The 20228-nt window shown below is 33.4% G+C and overlaps 1 protein-coding gene across 1 annotated transcript; it reads left to right on the top strand.

The window, feature by feature from the left end:
• Nucleotides 1-1224: 1224 nt before the first annotated feature.
• On the top strand, nt 1225-19560 carry LOC139503770 (nicotinamidase-like). Its single transcript, XM_071293644.1, has 6 exons — nt 1225-1378; nt 12520-12800; nt 15543-15706; nt 16118-16271; nt 17032-17118; nt 19384-19560. Exons 1-6 carry the CDS (start codon nt 1362-1364, stop codon nt 19515-19517), a joined length of 837 nt encoding a protein of 278 aa, XP_071149745.1. The 5' UTR covers nt 1225-1361; the 3' UTR covers nt 19518-19560.
• Nucleotides 19561-20228: the final 668 nt, after the last annotated feature.

Below are 20228 nucleotides of genomic sequence, written 5' to 3' on the forward strand. Positions count from 1 at the left end.
TCATCGTAGCAAGAAAATCCCGCACTCGGAGGTGGTCTTTAGCTGGCCCTTAAATAAAATGGTGTAAATGTACTAGTTAAGGGAAAATGGAGCTTGATCGGAATTATTTGCAAAAATAATGTACGTATTAATAAATACCATTGGACATTCATTATCATGTTTGATTGATGATTAATGATCGTGATTCATTACTAGTATTGTACTTTTTTGTCCCAAACTTACCTCGGCCGAGCTGCTATTTACAAATAAACTTTTGAAATCGAATGTCATTGGCACTCATACCCTACTCACATCTTCCTATATTTATATATACAAATATTGTTCGATTAGATGAAAGACGTATTACTATATAAATACACTCGTGAAATTTATATTAATTACCCGAATAGTGATGCAGACTTTGTTTCTGATTATCTAGTTGATTAACTTATTATTTGATCTTTAGTTTGGCTTAATAAGGAAGTTCGCTTGCCATGTTTTTGGTATTTTTGTCAGATTTTCGGAATCTTCTGGTTTTTTCCATTTGAGTGCCTTAACAAAACGTGCACATTGACCCCCCCCCCCCCCCCCCCATTTTCATTGTTGTCATTGTTGAAGGCCGTACGGCTGCCTATTGCCCCCCCCTATAATTACTAACATCCACTTTATTTCAACTTTGGTTGATAATTGTTTCATTGTCTATCATACCTAGACTTCTTATTTTTATATAAAAAAAACAGTCCTACAAAAAATAGCTTTCATTTTTCAAATAATTAGTAATGTCAGTAGATTGTGGGTATAACAGAAAGAAAAAAAACACATGATGATAATGACGTATTTTTGTAAAAATCATGCAAAAAAACGAACAATCCCAGGAAATAAAAAGAATGTAAAATTAAATGCAGTGCATTATAATTATACACGTTCACAATGTCTTTTTAAATTAATTTGAACTATGCAAACAAGCCTTTTTTCTGACAAGTTATAATTGACGTTTATCGAGTTATATCTATAAATCAACTAAAAGATTTTAAAGATATCCATAGAGATTACAAGTCCTTTTAAAAATCCACTTCACCCTTCTGTTGTGAATGGTTAACTTATAAGTATCACGTAAATCCTCTTCATACAAGATAGTTATTACTCATTCGGCAATCCTCGGTAGAATCCGCTTCTCTCCTTCTATCAGGGTACGGAATCGGCCGAATTGAGACGAATGAGTTACTTCTACCTCATCGTTATAAGATTTACCTGTAGGGGGCCTCCGAGAAATTAAGTGATATCGATACTTACATCCAGAAGACGTTATCAAATTAACACAAGGGAGATACTTACACCCAAAAGAATGTAAAATTATCTAGTTACAGAATAATTTGGACATAATGGTATCACCGTGCTGGTAAGATTATTGTTTGTACATGTTTACTTTATTTTTTCAGAATGGTCATTATTCAATGCTTCAATACATGAACATTACGAATACGAGTATAGAAGAGGGTGCAAACAATGAGGTCCTACTTTATTGAGTTATGCCATTTTTCTCTTTTGTTTATAATTTCGAACCCCAGTGTTCTGCATTGTTCATTTTCATGTAGAGTTTGCCTTTTCTCTATTTATTTTGCCCTTAATTTTATATCTATTTGCCTACAATTATCTATTCTGATAACCCCGTTCGAACCCACATGGATAGGAAACGAGATTTTTTTTCATTTACAGCTGTTTTCCTACAGCATGTAAATGAAGACTTTGGTTAGCTTGATTGCTTTGTTTGTATATTGTACAGTTATTTGGGACAATGTCCAATTGAATTTAAATATTATATATACAGGTTTAATTATGTCATATATATATTGTTTGGAAATGTCAATCTTAATTACAAAGCTTGAATAAACAATTATATAAACAAAGCAAGCAAGCCTACCAAAGTTTTACTCTACATGCATTAGGAAAATAACTGTAAAGTTTGTATTTTGTTTTTTCTCGCCTGTATCTGTTTATTCTATGTTAAGTTGTTAAAAAAAATGAGGTTCAAAATCCAGATCACATGATGGATGTTCACTAAAACCAATGAAAAACTATCAAAGGCCGGGTCAAGTAAATTTTATGAACCAGTTAGAACAACACATTGAAAAAATATCACCCTCGCCCCCTACTTCCTCTCCATCCCTAACCCTGAATAGAATATAAAAAAAACTACCAGTCAGGAAGAAAATCACATAGAAATAACCTACCCACCCTACCCTTTTGCGTATATATCTATTCAGTTTTACTCAGTATAAACATCAATATTTTTCTTGGAATTGATCGATCTGCTAACAAAAGTAAAGAATTCAGGGGCTGATCCTGCCATTTATAAAGGGTGAGTCTCAACCCAGGATAAAGGAGAGTTGTAACTACATGTGTGTCCATATTCAAATGCATTAATCGTCCAAAAAAAGGGAAGGGTTCTAACCGCGGACCCCCCCCCCCCCACCCCCCACTGTATCCACACATAATTTGTTTCGTCTGATGACAATGATAAAAAAAACCACCTAAATTTGATGATTATTTACCTGTTGTGGATGTGGTCTCAGACATGGTACATATAAAGTACATACAACGTGTTCATGGTATCTACAATTGAGAATAGAAATGGGGAATGTGTCAAAGAGACAACAACCCGACCAAAGAGCAGAAAAAAGAACCAAAGGCCACCAATTGGTATCAGATCTACTATGCAAGCTAAATTGAAAGGACAAAGTACACTACGGGCAGTATTTGGACCGCCTATTTTGTCTCAAAATCATTTGCATAAAACAAATGAAATTAGCATCGGACAAGAATTACATATATCTGTTCTTCAGTATTGCAGGTGTTTTTTTCCCGTACTACGACAGAAACTAAGTTTTCACATTTTATACCGTTTATTTTCGTTGTTTCATTTTTTCATCAATTGAGTAGAGTAGTATCAATTTGAAGATGACTTAAAAATTGTTTGTCGCTTAACGTCCAGTCGCAAATATGTCATGCGTATTTATGTTTGACGCAATGATGTGATCATAATTACATGTATGTGTGGTAAAATATCTGTGTTAAGGATTTTCTCTTTTAAAGATAATAGCTAAATTATGTAAGAGGGATTTATTTTACTTTTTCTAATTCAATTGTAGGAACTGTTAACAATTCTGCTACGATTTTATACTACCAAGGATGTCATTAAACATTTAGGATAGGTTATATGCATTTTGAGGAGTGAAATATAGAATTTTGTTTGGCTTAAAGTGTTAAACTATAAATACCATATTTTTAATTCAAAATTGAAACGAGGCGTTTATTTACTTTTTGCCAAATACATTATATAATATTTCTAACTAAATTGATATATACTAGTATTGAAGGACAGAAATACATTGACTTTGACGCTAGACAAATATTGGTTGTCAATGTAAATATTTCTTAATTTAACTGTACTTATATCATGCATATAATTTTATTCTGACAATACATTGATTGATCATATAGTGCTACCATGATGATTTCAAACAAGAGGACAATTCAATTAAAACTGTCTTGCATTTTGCACGACAGATCGCATATATCTCCTTTCACAATGGATAATAATTGCAACTACCCTATCAATGCACTTACAAATGTAACATAATAAGAAAGTTAATGATTTGAAATTGTTAAGTTTTATGGTGATTTATATATTTTTGCCCATTTAAAGAGAACTATAAATAAATTGTGTTGTTAATGCTGTAAAATGATATTATGTTTGCGTATAATTAATCACGACATCAGTATCATATACTTGTCTTTGGTAAATGTACATCGCAGTATGTGTTTCAAAATTTAGAACGTTTGCACAGCTGACATATTTTCACATTCAATTTAAAATGGAAATTCGGAGTTCTATTATGTTGCAATTTTGTTAAATGTTTCTCAGATTCAGAATAGTAAGGGGTACATGTATAACAAAATCCCAATTATTTGCAATTCATGCTTTGTATAAGCATGATATCTCCCCTCCCCCTACACACACACACAAAACACAATCAAACACAAACAAAAAAACAAAAAATTGCAGTCTTAAAAATTCATTTATCCAAAATGTATAGTAAGAGATGAGGTACGATTGCCGATGAGACAACTATCCAAGTGTGTTAAATCTCGCAGTTGAAACTTTCCAATACTATCTCTTTAACATGCATGTGGTACATTGTCCGAGAAACACGTTCTTTTATTAAAACATAGTTTGGGTAAATTTTAAGATTACATGCCAATCATCTTTAAAACATTTGTTTTATAATATATTGAGTGAAGTTTTCTGAGGTGTTATAGATAATCAGGAGCCTGTTGTTCAGTGGTTGTCGTGCGTTGGTGTGGTTCATAGGTATTTTTCGTTTCTCGTTTATTTATATAGATTAAACCGTAGGTTTTCCTGTTTGAATTGTTTTACACTAGTCATTTTGGGCCCTTTTATTTGCTGTTCGTTGGAGCCAAGGCTACCTGTTGAAGACCGTACTCTGACCTATAATTGTTAACTTTTTATACATTGTGACTTGGAATGAGGGTTGTCTCATTGGCACTCATACCACATCTTCTTAATTATATGTACTTTTTTCGTTTCTATTTTCCCTCAGTTTTAATGAGTCTCATGTCTGCCTTCCCTCTCTAGACCCTGTTTTTGAGCTGCTATAAATAAATATGCAGTCCTTTACAGTTGATGGAAATAAAACGTGTAGTCAATTTTAGTAATAATCGTTTGGCGTTGATCGGCACTTATACATCCCGCCATTGTGATATTGTGCTATAGTCCTTTTTATACGACCACAAAAAAAAAATTGGGGTCGTATTGTGTCCAAAGACATTTGGTTTCCGAACAATAACTTTAGGGGGTCACAATTTATTTTGCGAATTCTTTGTATATAGTCTGAAAAAAGATTTACTAAGTATTGTGCAACAGCACAGTCATGACAGTGTATTGCACAAAGCAAGAAATCTTCAAGTGAATATAAACTCAAATCATATAACCAATTTCAAGTTCTTTGATTGATATTTCAACAGACTGTCGGTATTCAAATGGATACTTATTGTGCACCCCTTCTGGATGATTTGTTTTTCTACTCGTATGAAGCAGAATTCATCCAGAACCTTCTAAAAAAGAAAAAGAAAAAGCACCTTGCGAATATTTTTTAATTTTACATTCAGATATAGTAATGATGTCCTAACTCATATTTCAGTCAGAACTTGCATCTCATATATGTCAATGAACTTGAAATTGAGGATACTATTGATACTAGAAGGACTGCTTCATACCTTGATCTTTTCCTCAATATTGACACAGATGGACGACTTCACACTAAAGTATATGACAAACGGGATGATTTCAACTTCCCAATTATTAATTTTCCATTTCTCAGCAGTAACATACCCTCTGCTCCGTCGTATGGTGTTTACATATCTCAATTGATACGTTATACTCGTGCATGTTCACACTATACGGACTTCATATACAGGAGTGTGCACCTTATGCAGAAACTGCTTCAACAAAGTTATCAGGAGGAAAGATTAAAAATGACACTCCGTAAATTATATGGACACCATCACAAATTGGTTGATCTATACGATGTGTCTGTGTCTAAACTAACTAACGACGTTTTTACCACGTCTTAGATTGTGGTTTACCATCTACATCGTCTGTCTGCTAAGTACCGAACGTGACCTATTTCCGAATATGACTGTTTTGCCGATTGAAAATTCGCATGCTATACGACGTGTTTCGGTATTTATAGATCCAACATTCATGTATTTAGTTATTATGTTTTTTTTCTAAGTACGGTTAGATATTGTGTTTTATTATACTTCATGTCAAAATTCCAGATTTTGATTGGTTGATAGCAAGAAGACAATTAACTCTATCCCATGGCAAAAACTCTATTACCCTTCACGGAGACGCTTGATCGAGCGTGGGCTTTTCTACATTTGAAAATGCCTGTACCAAGTCAGGAATATGACAGTTTTTGTCCATTCGTTTTGATGCGTTTTGTTATTTGATTTTGCCATGTGATTATGGACTTTCCCAATTGATCTTCCTCTAAGTTCAGTATTTTTGTGATTTTACTTTTTAATAAATACGGATGATTGGTATTGATTTTTCACAAGACGTCACAGCTATTTCTTTGAATTTGAAATTTAATAGACAGCAATAACAGAACATTCAGTATAATAAATTAAATAACACATATCTGCGAGAGTGATAGAGCAGATTATTACCCCTCGAAAAGACATTGTCAATCTTAAGACTGCGATTTTTTTTTTTGATTTTTTTTTGGGGGGGGAGGGGGCGTGTATAATGCATAAACAGAGCATGACTTGCAAATAAGTGTGATTTTGTTATACCCCGCAAAATTCTGAATTTGAGAAGGTTGTATTAGCTAACTATTTCATTTAACAAAGATGTAACTTAATCATGTTAATAGGATTTCCATTTTAAACCGAATGTGAAAATATGTCAGCTGTGCTAAGGTTCTAAATTTTGATCGAAACATTTATCAAGTGCGTCATTAAATAAAAAAAACCTCGTTGCACTTTTAACAAGGACGGGTATATGATACTGATGGCGTGATCATATAAGAAAACAAAATATCACTTTACAGCATTAAGTTAACAATACAATTTATTTATAATTCTCTTTAAATGGACAAAAATATATAAATCACCATAAAACTTAAAAATGTCAAATCATAATTTTCATAAGATTAACAAAGTACAATACCAAGAATCGTCTTTCTGCTGTATTTTTTCTGATTCCAAGTATTCATAGAGAAAGTCTGTTCTTATTATGTTAAATTTGTAAGTGCATTGTTGGGTTAATAAAAATTGTTATACATCAAACACTTAACATCTCATATACCGATTAAGAAGACACGAAAGCAGGGAACAAGCAAAGACTGATACAATCGCATGACTTCCAAAAAGAACGATACCGGTGCGGCGACACGGTAAGCGTCTCCTGTTATGTAAGTATCACCGCCGATGCAAATCAATACTTGCTCAAAATGTCACAATCGGGCATTGGACACCATCGGTAAAATTACAGATCACACCACATTTCTGGTACAATATGAATCTGAAGATATGAGACCGTACAAACATGTCGCTTGCGAGTTAAGACACCGACATATGCATCGGTCGATCAATTGATGATGGTGATCGTGAAATCTATGTAGTGTGTCAATTATAATCAATATTTCTCACAACTCTGTTCGCGCAGTTTTTATGAAAGAAGTTCAATGCCTTTAATATGGTAAAGTGTTAAAATGGACGAGATTAACCTATTAACTGATATTTGCAAACGCCAAACGATGAAGCAGAGGATGTGTTAGTGCTGCGAAATTGGAAGTTTTGTCATAAGGTTGGAAATTTTGTTTGTAGTTGTCTTCTACTTCGTTAATGACTTGGTTTTAATGTCATTAATGAATTTGTCTTCAAACTAATTTGATTTGAGCGCTACTTAGGAGGTCTATGTAGACGAAACGCACATCTGGAGTATTAAATATAAGCATGGTTTCGTTGATGAGTTCTGATGAGCACCATAAAGGCAATATAATGACATAATAAAAACGACGAGGCCGAAGGTTTTCCTTAATACTCTTTTTACTGTCACTTAAAAAAATACAAGCATACATATTGTAACATGTAGAAAATAACAAATATCATCGATAATGTGCAAACAAAGATTTCAATAAGTATTTAACTCTTTATTTGTAATTTCTTTCTTGTGACATTTGTCTGTAATTGATATAAAGTGAAATTACATTGACGAACATGAAATATGGATGGGTCATATGACATTGTAAAAATTGATATGAAATATTTCTTTTTAAAACACCCCAAAAAAAATGAACTTCAAAATTTAAATCTACTTTATATGATGCGATCAGTCTTTTTCCTCGTGATCATAAGTATTTTCAAAACGTCTCTTAATTCGGTCATTTACAATTTGCCTAGTATTGCTACCGATTGAAGTGTCAGGCTGTAAATATATTAGTTTATAACGTTAACATTTTTCAGTGTATATGGAATATCACACGGCCACATCTAAATCAAATAGAAATTATAACCAGTGAAATAATCGTTAGAGCTGAAATAATCGTTAGAGCTGAAATAATCCTTGATGTTTATACTGTGCAAACACAGTGTGCATTTGTGCCAGAAGAGAAATGGCAGGTCATGCATGCTTTAAATACAGCAATCACAATATGCAAATGAAACGCATTTGTTTTTATTTACCAATACAGTTCCTTTATGAATGTAAAATGGTAAAAATGTACCATTGTTCTTCACTCAATAGTCGTCTAATTGAGATTGATCTGTTTGCAACTTTCTACAAAAATTTGCATTTTTCATAGTTGGTTACATAACTAGATTAGTCAATAGAGCGCTGTGGTGGAGATGTTTACTCTGGAAAAAAAACTAGCTAATCCAACTGTAAAATATGTATTGTATTGAAATGGTAGAACAGCATGGAGTGCAATTTTACATACCCCACACAATAATAATAGTAGACTATGAGATAAACATCCGAAGCTTAAATGTTAAATTAGAATCAAAAGCAGACACAACAACCGCAAAATACATGGTTATTGGAATAGAACCTGTTAGATTCACGTCAATATCGATATAGATAACCAATATTAATCTACAAGACATTAGTTATTTTTAAAAACTAGACAGGTGTCCTTATAATTACAGTTCATGACCATTCCTTTAACTCATTGAAAAACCGAATGTTCAAAACTAAAAAAATATATATTTATAACATGTACGTATGAACTTAGAATCCGATAGACAAAATGTAGCTAGGGATTTCCCTTTTTAATGAGTTCAACATCCTTTGAAACAGGAATGGTGTTAATTTAAGATCATTTTGAGCATTTTTAAGACTCTTGCCTATTTCAATGTTGCCATTTCTTTTGTTGGAAGAACCTATAGTACAAATTAAAAAACGTATTTACGAATCGCCGTTAAACTGTTCTTATCCAATATTATGGTTCTCACTTTGATCTATCATAGATTGTCGATCGTTAATGCATTTATGTTAGATAATGATAGATTGTCGTCGATAATTTCGTAAATGCATTTACATCCGTAAAGTATACTTTACGCCGTACATCTATAATGGTCGACCGATAATCCATCATTGTCGCCGATAATCTATAATTATCGCATTAATGTGGTTACCGCGTGCCATATCCAAACATAAAATATCTGTTTTATTGAGAAGAAAAATTGTTCCCATAGGTTGACAAATTTTCCCATGGGTAGAAAAATTGTTCCCATGGGAAGATAAACTGTTCCCATCGGAAAAGTTAAATTCCCATGGGAACACTCTGTATTCTTCTTTTCCCATCGGAACTTTACCATCGGAACTGTAAAGTTCCGATGTGAATTTTGAAATTTCTCATAGGAAATGTACCTTCAACCAGCTGTGGTGACAACAGTGACAACGGTGACATGTTGGGGCATAAAGGGAAATTTAATTTTTTTGATTATCTATCACTTTGGCAAAAAATATTTTTGATGTCTTGTCAACCGACAAAGTCAGATTTGCCAATTATGGAATTGCAAATTTGTCCCGCACAGTGTTTATAACACTTTAGAATATCCCTTTTCTTGTTTATTAATTAATGATTTGAATGTGTCTGAACATTTTATTAACGGTTAAAAAACATAAATATACTTTTAAATGATTTAGATCACATTAACTAAATGTCAGTTGCACATTTTAACATGCTATGCTAAATAATACTACAGAAAGTTTAATCCGGGTATAATTTTCAGTCTTATTTTTCACCTGTCATTCAACCCAAACTCTCATTCAAAAACCCTTTGTCTTGATTACCTTTGATCTCATCTATCCAACTTTTTTTTTACCTGTACTACCTATAATTTTTAAAAGTTGGATAAATGAGAATGAACCCTCACAACTGACCAAATGGACTCAGATACATGTAAGACCCCTCCCCCATCACAGTCTTCGAGACACAATCTCACAGCTGACTAAATGAACTCAGATACATGTATGACACCTCCCCCATCACAGTCTTCGAGACACAATTTCACAACTGACCAAATAGACTCCGATACATGTATGACATCGCCCCCATCACAGTCTTCGAGACATAATCTTACAACTGACCAAATGGACTCAGATACATTTATGACCCCTCCCACTATCACAGTCTTCGAGACACAATTTCACAGCTGACCAAATGGACTCAGATACATGTATGACCCCTCACCCCACCACAGTCTTCGAGACACAATTTCACAACTGACCAAATGGACTCAGATACATGTATGACCCCTCCTCCCATTACAGTCTTCGAGACACAATCTCACAACTGACCAAATGGACTCAGATACATGTATGACATCCCCCTCCATCACAGTCTTCGAGACAAAATCTCACAACTGACCAAATGGACTCAGATACATGTATGACATCTCCCCCATCACAGTCTTCGAGACACAATCTCACAACTGACCAAATGGACTCTGATACATGTATGACACCTCCCCCCATCACAGTCTTCGAGACACAATCTCACAACTGACCAAATGGACTCAGATACATGTATGACCCCTCCCCCCGTCACAGTCTTCGAGACAAAATCTCACAACTGACCAAATGGACTCAGATACATGTATGACACCTCTCCCATCACAGTCTTCGAGACACAATCTCACAGCTGACCAAATGGACTCAGATACATGTATGAACCCTCCCGCCATCACAGTCTTCGAGACACAATCTCACAGCTGACCAAATGGACTCAATTATATGTATGACCCCTCCCCCAAATAAGATACTGACGAGTTTCTCCGACCTTCGAATGCACAGGAATATGTGGTTTAAATTTATTCAAATTCACCCTTTTCATTTTTGATACAGCATCTATACACCTAAGGAAGATACCAATTTCATTGAGGTGTAATTCCTCTGAAACCATACAAAGTCTGAAATATTTGTAAGATGACGTATTAATGTAGTGTTTTGGACTTCCTAAATTTGTCTTTTAAACAATCTTTTTTCCACGGAAAACTCTTTTTTTGTGAAACCCAAAACACTTGCTCAATATTGGAATGCGATTTCGTGGTCATGTTCTAGTATTATATAATACAAAAAAGTACAGGAAAAGCACACATTGGCTGTTATCTACTCTTAGGTCGGGTTGTTGTCTCCTCAACATATTCCCCATTTCCATTCTCAATTTCAAGCATACAATTATGTAGACAAATGTATGTATACATGATCAAATATTTACCTAACTTTCTATACAATCATTCATTTTGTTGAAATATATTTAACTTTTTGTTATCTTTATCTTTAGTTAATGTTAGATTATGGGATACTCAGTTTGGTGTTTTTGTTGTAGGATTTCATTCAAGAAAAAGTAAGGTTAAAAATAAAAAAAAATTATTTGCTTTAAGTTGCCTTCCTACCACCTTAAAAAGCAACCTCCTAGAAAAGTTCCACGCATCAACTTGTGTCATTTTTTAAAAGTATCTGTTCTGCTTTAAATTCTTTTTTGTTGTTGTCTAAAACATCTTACTAATGTTTCATACAGTCTGAAGTTTAAATTCAAAATACATGCGTATTTTTATAAAGCTTGAGGTTGCAACACCATATACATTGTATTATGTCGTATTTGTTATATAATTATCAAAATCATAACGCTTTTAAAAGTTTTTGTCATATTTTGAGTACTCATAGAAATAAAAATTGTAAAAAGTAATAAAAGGACACTTTGCGGGTCAAAACTTAGGCTATATAATCATTTCCTTAGCAGTCAAAGTATGTTTGGAATTGTCTTCTAATCAAATTTTTAATTTACTAGCGGATAATCAAGTTAGTTTTACAAAAATATAACAAAATATTATTTTCGAAAAGTCTGAGTTTGTAAGTTATCTTATCTATCCCAAATTCATGTATTTGGTTTTGATGTTATATTTGTTATTCTCATAGGATTTTGTCTAATGCTTAGTCCGTTTCTGTCTGTGTGTGTGTGTTACATTTTAATGTTGTGTCGTTGTTCTCCTCTTATATTTAATGCGTTTCCCACAGTTTTAGTTTGTTACCCCGATTTTGTTTTTTGTTCATAGATTTATGAGTTTTGAACAGCTGTATACTTCTGTTGCCTTTATAATTATTTTATGATTAATTTGTCATAAAGATTGATATCTCACAAAACGTGCATGTTTTATCCATCGCATTTTTGCGCATGTCCCAAATAAGAAACCTCTGCCAATGTTGGTCTTCTATATTCGTTTTTAAATTTTGGTTCATTTGTTTTGGAGTTTGAGTGACCTCCTTTTTCGCTGAACTAGTACACTTTTTTAGTTTAGGGGGCCAGCTGAAACCCACATCCGGATACGACATTTCTGGCTGTGTTGAAGACCCATTGATGTCCTTGGACTGTGTTCTGCTATTTTTTCGGGTTGATTTCCCTAGCACATATTCCCCATTCTCAATTTAATTTGATATATATGCAGGTTATCGACAATAACATTCATCTTGCTGTTGGATTTAACATGTACAAGACAGATAGCATTATTGATTATTGATGTCCAAAACTGTTTCTTACCTGGTGGAAGTCTAGCGGTAACCGAAGGAGATCAGGTGATACCAGTAATAAACAATATCCGGTCTGAATATAAAGCAGACATTTCATTGGTGGTTTTATCACAAGACTGGCATTGCAGTGACCACATATCGTTTGCATCTCAGCATAAAGGTGCCGGTCAAGTCATTCAGCTTTCGTATGATAAATCAGGTAACAATAAAAAAAATCTTACTGTTAAAGAGGGGCGAAAGATACTAAATATACATTCAAACTCATAAGCCGAAAATAAACTCAAAACCACATTGCCAAAACAGAAAAAGACCAACAAATAGATAATGGTAGACAATAAACAACATAAAAACATAAGACTGATCAACACGAATCCCGGGAAAAAATGGGGGCGATCTCAGATGCACTTAAAGACTCCCATTTTAAATTTCAGTATCATAATTTGTAAGCAGTATTTTCGGATATCACAATAATTACTCTTGCTTTTTTGCGACGTACGACAATGGGAATAATAAACACGTAGAAATTTCTGAATTGAATTCTATAATATTTTAACGAAATATGTTTGACAATATCTAAAAAAGATAAGTCCATAGACGATTCAGTATAACACGTAAAATGTGTTTTTCCTACAAACAAACAACTCTTTATGTTGTTATGGTGATACATGTACATAACACTATCGGGAGCTGACTCTGTAAATATCAGCTTGACATTTTAATCCCATTCTATTTATGGGAATACTAATACAATTGAGGATGGAAATGGGACATGTGTCAAAGAGACAACAACCCGACCACAGAACAGACAACAACAGAAGGTCACAAATAGGTCTTCAATGCAGCGAGAAATTTCCGCACCCGGAGGCGTCCTTTACCTGGCCCCTAAACAAATATATAGACCAGTTTAGTGATAATAGACGTCATACTTAACCCCAAATTATCACAAAAAAACTAAAAGTAAAAATAATCCAAGACTAACAAAAAGGCCAGAGGCTCATGGCTTGGGTCGGACGCAAAAATGCAGCAGGGGTTGAACATGTTGATGAGATCCCAACCCTCCCCCTATACCTCTAGCTAATATCGAAAAGTAAACGCATAACAATACGCACATTAACAGTCAGTTCAAGAGAAGTCTGAGGCCGATGTCAGAATATTTAACAAAAGAAAATAAACAAAATGAAAATAATACATAAATAACAACAGATAACTACCAGTTACATTTTATAACTATGAAACATGCCAGCTCCTGACCTAAATTAAAGTGATTGAAAAAATATCTCGTCATCATATGAATATCAGGCACAAACCTTCCCGTTAGGGGTTTAGTATCACACCATCATAACATATATGAGAAGAACATAACCAGTGTCATGCAAACAATGGTTTTTGCATGTGTTAAGTTCCGATGCAAGGACACTATAAGTGAATCAAAGTTAAAGCCAAAATTTACCATCTTTAATGACCTGACAACAGTATCATAACTTCTATATCATTTCTTAATAAGTCTTTTTTAAAGGTTTTGTTAGCTTCTGAGGTGAATACTGACATATTTGTGCTTTATAAATAATATTACCATAATTTTTTATGTAAAATACCTGAACGTATAAGATGTATGCATGTTGAGCTATATTTACGAATGATGTCCTTGTACCGATGATACAATATATTTAATGTTTTGACTAGTTTGTGATATCGAAAACCCTGGTGAAATAATGTTTTAGCAATACATAAATTTCTCTCCTTAAAAATCTTAAACGTTGTTATATACACGAGCGAATCGTACAAGTTGAGATATATGAACACCGTAAGAAGGTGACAAGGGACTGTAACCCTCTAAACATGGCTAATTAACGATAGGAAATGAAAAATCACCTCTATTATCATAAATTTTTGTATGAAGCTTTCCGTTAATGATATAGATATCAAGATCGAGGAAAGGGCAGTGGTCATTGTTAATATTAGCTTTATTTCAAGTAAGTTCAACAGGATACATTTATTTAGTATACATACTGAAGTCGTCATTATTAAGAGCCAATAAATCATCCAAATATCTAAAAGTATTATTAAATTTTTGTATCAAATGTTGTTTCGATGGGTCTTTACTGATTTGAGTCATAAATTGTAACTAATAGCAATACAAAAACAGGTCTACAATAATTGATGCACAGTTAGTCCCAATTGGAATTCAGATAAACTGAGGATATACGGAATCTCCAAAGCGAACAAAGATGTAATCTAGTAAACAATCAAGAGCAGATATAGTATCAAAGCATGTCCAACTGTCATAGTTGTTTCGTTTATTGCTACTTAAACATTACCTAAAAGAGTTTGAACATATGTATTCACATTCTGACTTTTTAAATGCCTGTTTACTCGCGTAGTGGTATTTCATTAGGTGTGTGAATTTGTTTTTAATCAGAATGTGAGGCAATGTGGTATACAGGGTAGAAAAATCAAAACTTTGTACAGATTCAAAATCAACAATATAAGCATGCAATTTATCAAATACTTCCAACGACTTTTTGACACTATAAAAGTAATGAATTCCACTATTTCAAAGGCCTTATTTGAACAATTTATTATTAAGTTTTTCAATAATCAAATGAGTGTTTGTCAAACTTCTATATATCAAGTGAATGCATCCAAGTGAATGAATCGTTAGTGAAGTGAAATGTAATTGTCTGGCTGGACTGTTGTTCGTATCTAAATCTTTCTTTGTTTTAGTGCCAATTCGTTGTTTTGTTTCCTCCAACATGTGATTTCAGATTGCCATTTGAATAATTCATATTTATTTATATATTCACTTAGGTTCCCTATGTGATGAAAACAACAGCTGCACTGAAGTGGCATACGATCTTACTCAAAACCTGTGTTTTGTTTTCCAACATGTGATTTCAGATTGCCATTTGAGTAATTCATATTTATTTATATATTGAATTAGGTTCCCTATGTGATGAAAACAACAGCTGCACTGAAGTGGCATACAATCTTACACAGCACCTGTGGCCAGACCATTGTGTTATAAACACTCCATCAGCTAACTTTTCACACAACTTGACTCATGAGCCATCCGACCTTGTTGTAAGAAAAGGATATAACTGCAAGGTAAGTACTTAATAAGTTGCCTGTTGGTTCATCCTTACCAAATACCTTAAAATCACGTTTATAGGAACGAGAACATTTGAACAATCGGAATGTACCGTATCTGCAAAGTAAATGAAATCATGTTTTAATAACTAATACTTCTACATTACAATAATTGTATGCTTCAACATACATATGTTATAAACAGGTCGCGTTCAACATCAGTTTTCAATATACATATACATATGTAGTTAGGAGACGAAACATTCAGAACTTTGTTTTACCTTTTATGTTGATGTCTTTTAAGTATCTCGTTTTTATGGTAAGACACGAACACAACAAACACAGCAAGTGAAACAATAAATATTAAAGAGATAGAAACAAATACCAAACACGAAACATTCTACATCTCTTTTTCTTGTGTTACTTTAGGTAGATTCTTATTCTGCGTTTTACGACAATGGCGGTTTCCGTCATACGGAAATGCACGATAAACTCCAGGAAGACGGAATAGACGCTTTAATCATAACAGGACTGGCACGTGATTACTGTGTTTACTATACAGCAATGGATTCTAAAAAACTGGGTGTGTGTGATTTTCATTTCTGATTATTGTACCGATAAGGGGAAGGGGAGAATAAAACGAAATGTCCATCGTTTCTGAAATGTTGTCAAAACTGTTGCAAATCAATACAAATTTTAAACACTCTTGGCAAACTTAAAAATTAAAATCACAAGAATACTGAACTCCGAGGATAATTTAATCGAAAACCCCTTATTACATGGCAAAATCAAATGATAAAACACATCAATAACGAATGGACAACAACTGTCATATTCCTGACTTGGTACAGGCATTTTAAAATGTAGAAAAGGGTAAATAGAACATGTATTTATAGCACTAAACCTCTCACTTGTACGACAGTCTAATCAAATTCCGCTATATTAACAACGATGTGTGAACAAAACAGACATAATAAATAAAAAAAGTCAAAATATGGGTACAGCAGTCATAACTGTGTTACAATTTTAAAAGAAACAATTTTACAATTTTACAAAAAAAGGACAAAATCATCTATCAAATTAAAAACACATTCATCGCTTCGCGTGTCTAAATGTAAGCACGTTAATAGAGATTCTTTTTTATTATGGTGGATGGTCTAGATTACCGTACAATATTTTTTTTCGTTTGAATTATTTTACATTTGTCATTTTGGGACATTACATATCAATATTATGCAGTATTGGGTTTGATGGTATTTGAAGTCCATACTGTGCCCTTTAGTTATAAACTTTTATGTAACTTAGTCGTTTATTCTAATGTCCATGTTTTCTGTCATCTGTAGGATATGAAACATACGTTGTTTTAGATGCGACAAGACCAGTAACCAAGGAAACGGGAGATTCTGCTGTAGCTGATATGAAAATCAAAGGTAACATAACATTTATCCAGATTTGATAAATGTTTTATGTGTTGAATATATATTTTATTTGTTTAGGAGGCAGCTAAAGGACGCCTCCGGATGCTGGAATTTCTCGCTGCATTGAAGACCTATCGGTGACCTTCTGCTGTTCTATGGTCGGGTTGTAGTCTCTTTGACACATTCCTATTTCCATTCTCAATTTTATATCTTCTAGTGAATGCACCGGTTCTACAATACCATTGCATGTGCCTTATCAGATAAATAAGGGCAACAGTAGTATACCGATGCTCGAAAGTCATTAATCGATTGAAATAAAACAGGTCCAGGTTATAAACTAAATTTGAGGGAAACACATCAACTCATCGTAGATACCATGATTGAAATTTTGTATTTGCGCCAGACGCGCGTGTTTCGTCTACAAAACTATCAGTGACGAACAAATTCCTAAAAATGTGAAAAAAAACAAAGCAAAAGAAAGTACGAAGTTGAAGCACATTTAGAGACTACAGATAAGGCAATCTATTCATGTTGAGATCATCACAGTGCGTTGTACTTTTTGTGGTCCTTAGAATGAGTTAACTGAATATGTACGGTTGAGTGATAGGAGGATATTCTTAACGAATCGATTTTTTTTTTACCCATTTATGGGCATTATGTTTTCTGGTCAGTGCGTCTGTTCGTCTTACCGTCCGTCCGTTTGTCCGTCTGTCCAGCTTCAGGTTAAAGTTTTGGTTGAAGTTTTTTGTCAAGGTAGTTTTTGATGAAGTTGAACTCCAATCAACTTGAAACTTTATAGTACACATGTTGCCTATGATATGATATTTCTAATTTAAATGCCAAATTAGAGATTTTCCCCTCATTTTCTCGGTCTACTGACCATAGAAAATGATAACGCGGACGGGGCATCTGTGTACTTGGGACACATTCTTGTTCTTTCTGTATCATTATTGTATAATGTTATGAAAGCATTTTGGCGAAGACGACTCACTTACAAACATAAGAGAGTGCGACATGACTATATTTTTAATATTTGCATGAATTGAAATATGACTTACCAAATATATTAGGCAGTGGAATGGATAAAAAAAAAACATTTACTTCCTACTTATTTTCTATTCTTTATATTTAAGCACCTCGTTATTCACTACTTTATATTTCATTTTCGTCGATTATTCTTCCATTCTATATTCTGTTAAATCTTCCAGTCTCTCTTATATAAATAAAAAAATGTATTAATCTTTTCCTTTAGGTCTGCAATGACATTCTTACGCCTTTTTGACCTGATTTTTAAAGTTCGTTCTTATGTTGTACTTTTTCCCACTGTTCCAGGTTTGGGGAGGGTTGGAATCAAGTTAACCTGTTTAACTCCGCAACATTATGCATCAGGTTAACTCCGCAACATTATGTATGTATGTGTCTGCACAAAGTCAGGAGCCTGTAATTCAGTGGTTGTGGTTTGTTTATGTGTTACATATTTATTTTTTGTTCATTTTGTGTACATAAATGAGGCCGTTAGTTTTCTTGTTTGAATTGTTTTACGTTGTCATTTCGGGGCCTTTTTTAGCTGATTATGCGGTATGGGCTTCGCACATTGTTGAAGAGCGTAGGATGACCTATAGTTGTTAATTTCTGTGCCATTTTGGTCTATTGTGGAGAGTTATCCCATTGGCAATCATACCACATCTTCTTTTTTTTTAATTTACAGCAGCCCTTATTCTGATATCAATGACACACTCTTTAAACATGGCCAAACCTTATTTCTTTAAGCAACTAGCACTATAAGCAAGTGACTAAACTATATAACATGTCTCAATAAGAGCACCCAAACTTTGTACTTGCTTTGGAAAAAAGTTATCTACCATCAGTAAGGAAAGACCATATAACTTTAAAGGGGGAGGAGTTATGGTTTTTCTTTATAAAAAATTGTCTGATCCACAATATGATGAAAAAATGGTAATCTGGTCTAGCAGATGACAAAAAAAAATTCTGCTTAGAGACTTCATCAATACCTTATTGTGTTTAACTTTGAAAAAAAAGTAAAACTGAGCTTAGCTTAAAGTGTTCTGGGAAAAAATATACACCCCTTGAAATGAAATGGTTGCTCCCTTAACATTATTTGATCAATTAAGTTGTTATGACGTTGAAAATATGTAAGACTCGATGTTTTTTGTTGTTTCTCTATTTCTGAATGACTGATATGCTTTGATTTTTTTACTAGAGTAACATTGTTGAATTCATTTATTCATAAAATTATGTATCATGTTTATGTTTCAGGTATTCAGATAATTGAATCACCCGATGTAGCTAGAGTAATTGCACAGCTGACCAGTGATGCGAAATATTTGAAATCGTCTATATTGATGATTTCTATAATTTTATGTTTATTTAAATGTTTGATAGGCATGTAATGAGTTTTCTATCTGTTTTATGTAGTAAATTGTCAAATTTAAAGCCTTCATAAACTTATTTCAAATCAACATTGACCCGGGAACGGACAACGTTTTTGACATAAACCCGGACCATCAATTGTCTTGTCTACTCATACATTTGTGACGTATAATAAAGTCTGAGTAGAAGCTACAAAGTTGAAAAATTCATGTTTACCACTGTAAATCTTGTAGCAAAAGTACTTGGTTTGATGGTCGCAAATTATGTTTGCGACGGGTCTCCGATTGATGTCGTCGGAGCTTAACATACAATAGTGGTTTCTCAATTTTCAAGAAACTGACAGAAAACACAGTCTAATCATTTATTTAAAATCTTTCAAAGCATCAATTAAGAATTGATCTCATAAAAATTTGTGACTTTATCCAAATAAAATAAACGATACAAACGATGTTGCATTATAATATGGCAATTATATAAACAAGTGAGATCATTGATGTCAGTCACACCATTTACATCAAGATCACCGCCTTTGATTCAAAACAAGTACTATATAGAATTAAACTGGTTCCTTGTATTTTATCTGATTATCTCTACCAGTGACTGGTAACGAGTGTGACTCAGATGCCCGTATGTTCCAAGAGAGATAACAAGCTTACACAGAAAACACCAAAACAATATACCTTTACATGTAAAATAGATTTGTCATTAAGATCTTTGCTTGCTGCGTGTAC

The sequence above is a fragment of the Mytilus edulis genome, chromosome 14 (genome assembly GCF_963676685.1).
Source record: "Mytilus edulis chromosome 14, xbMytEdul2.2, whole genome shotgun sequence".
Classification (NCBI taxonomy): Eukaryota; Metazoa; Mollusca; class Bivalvia; order Mytilida; family Mytilidae; genus Mytilus; species Mytilus edulis.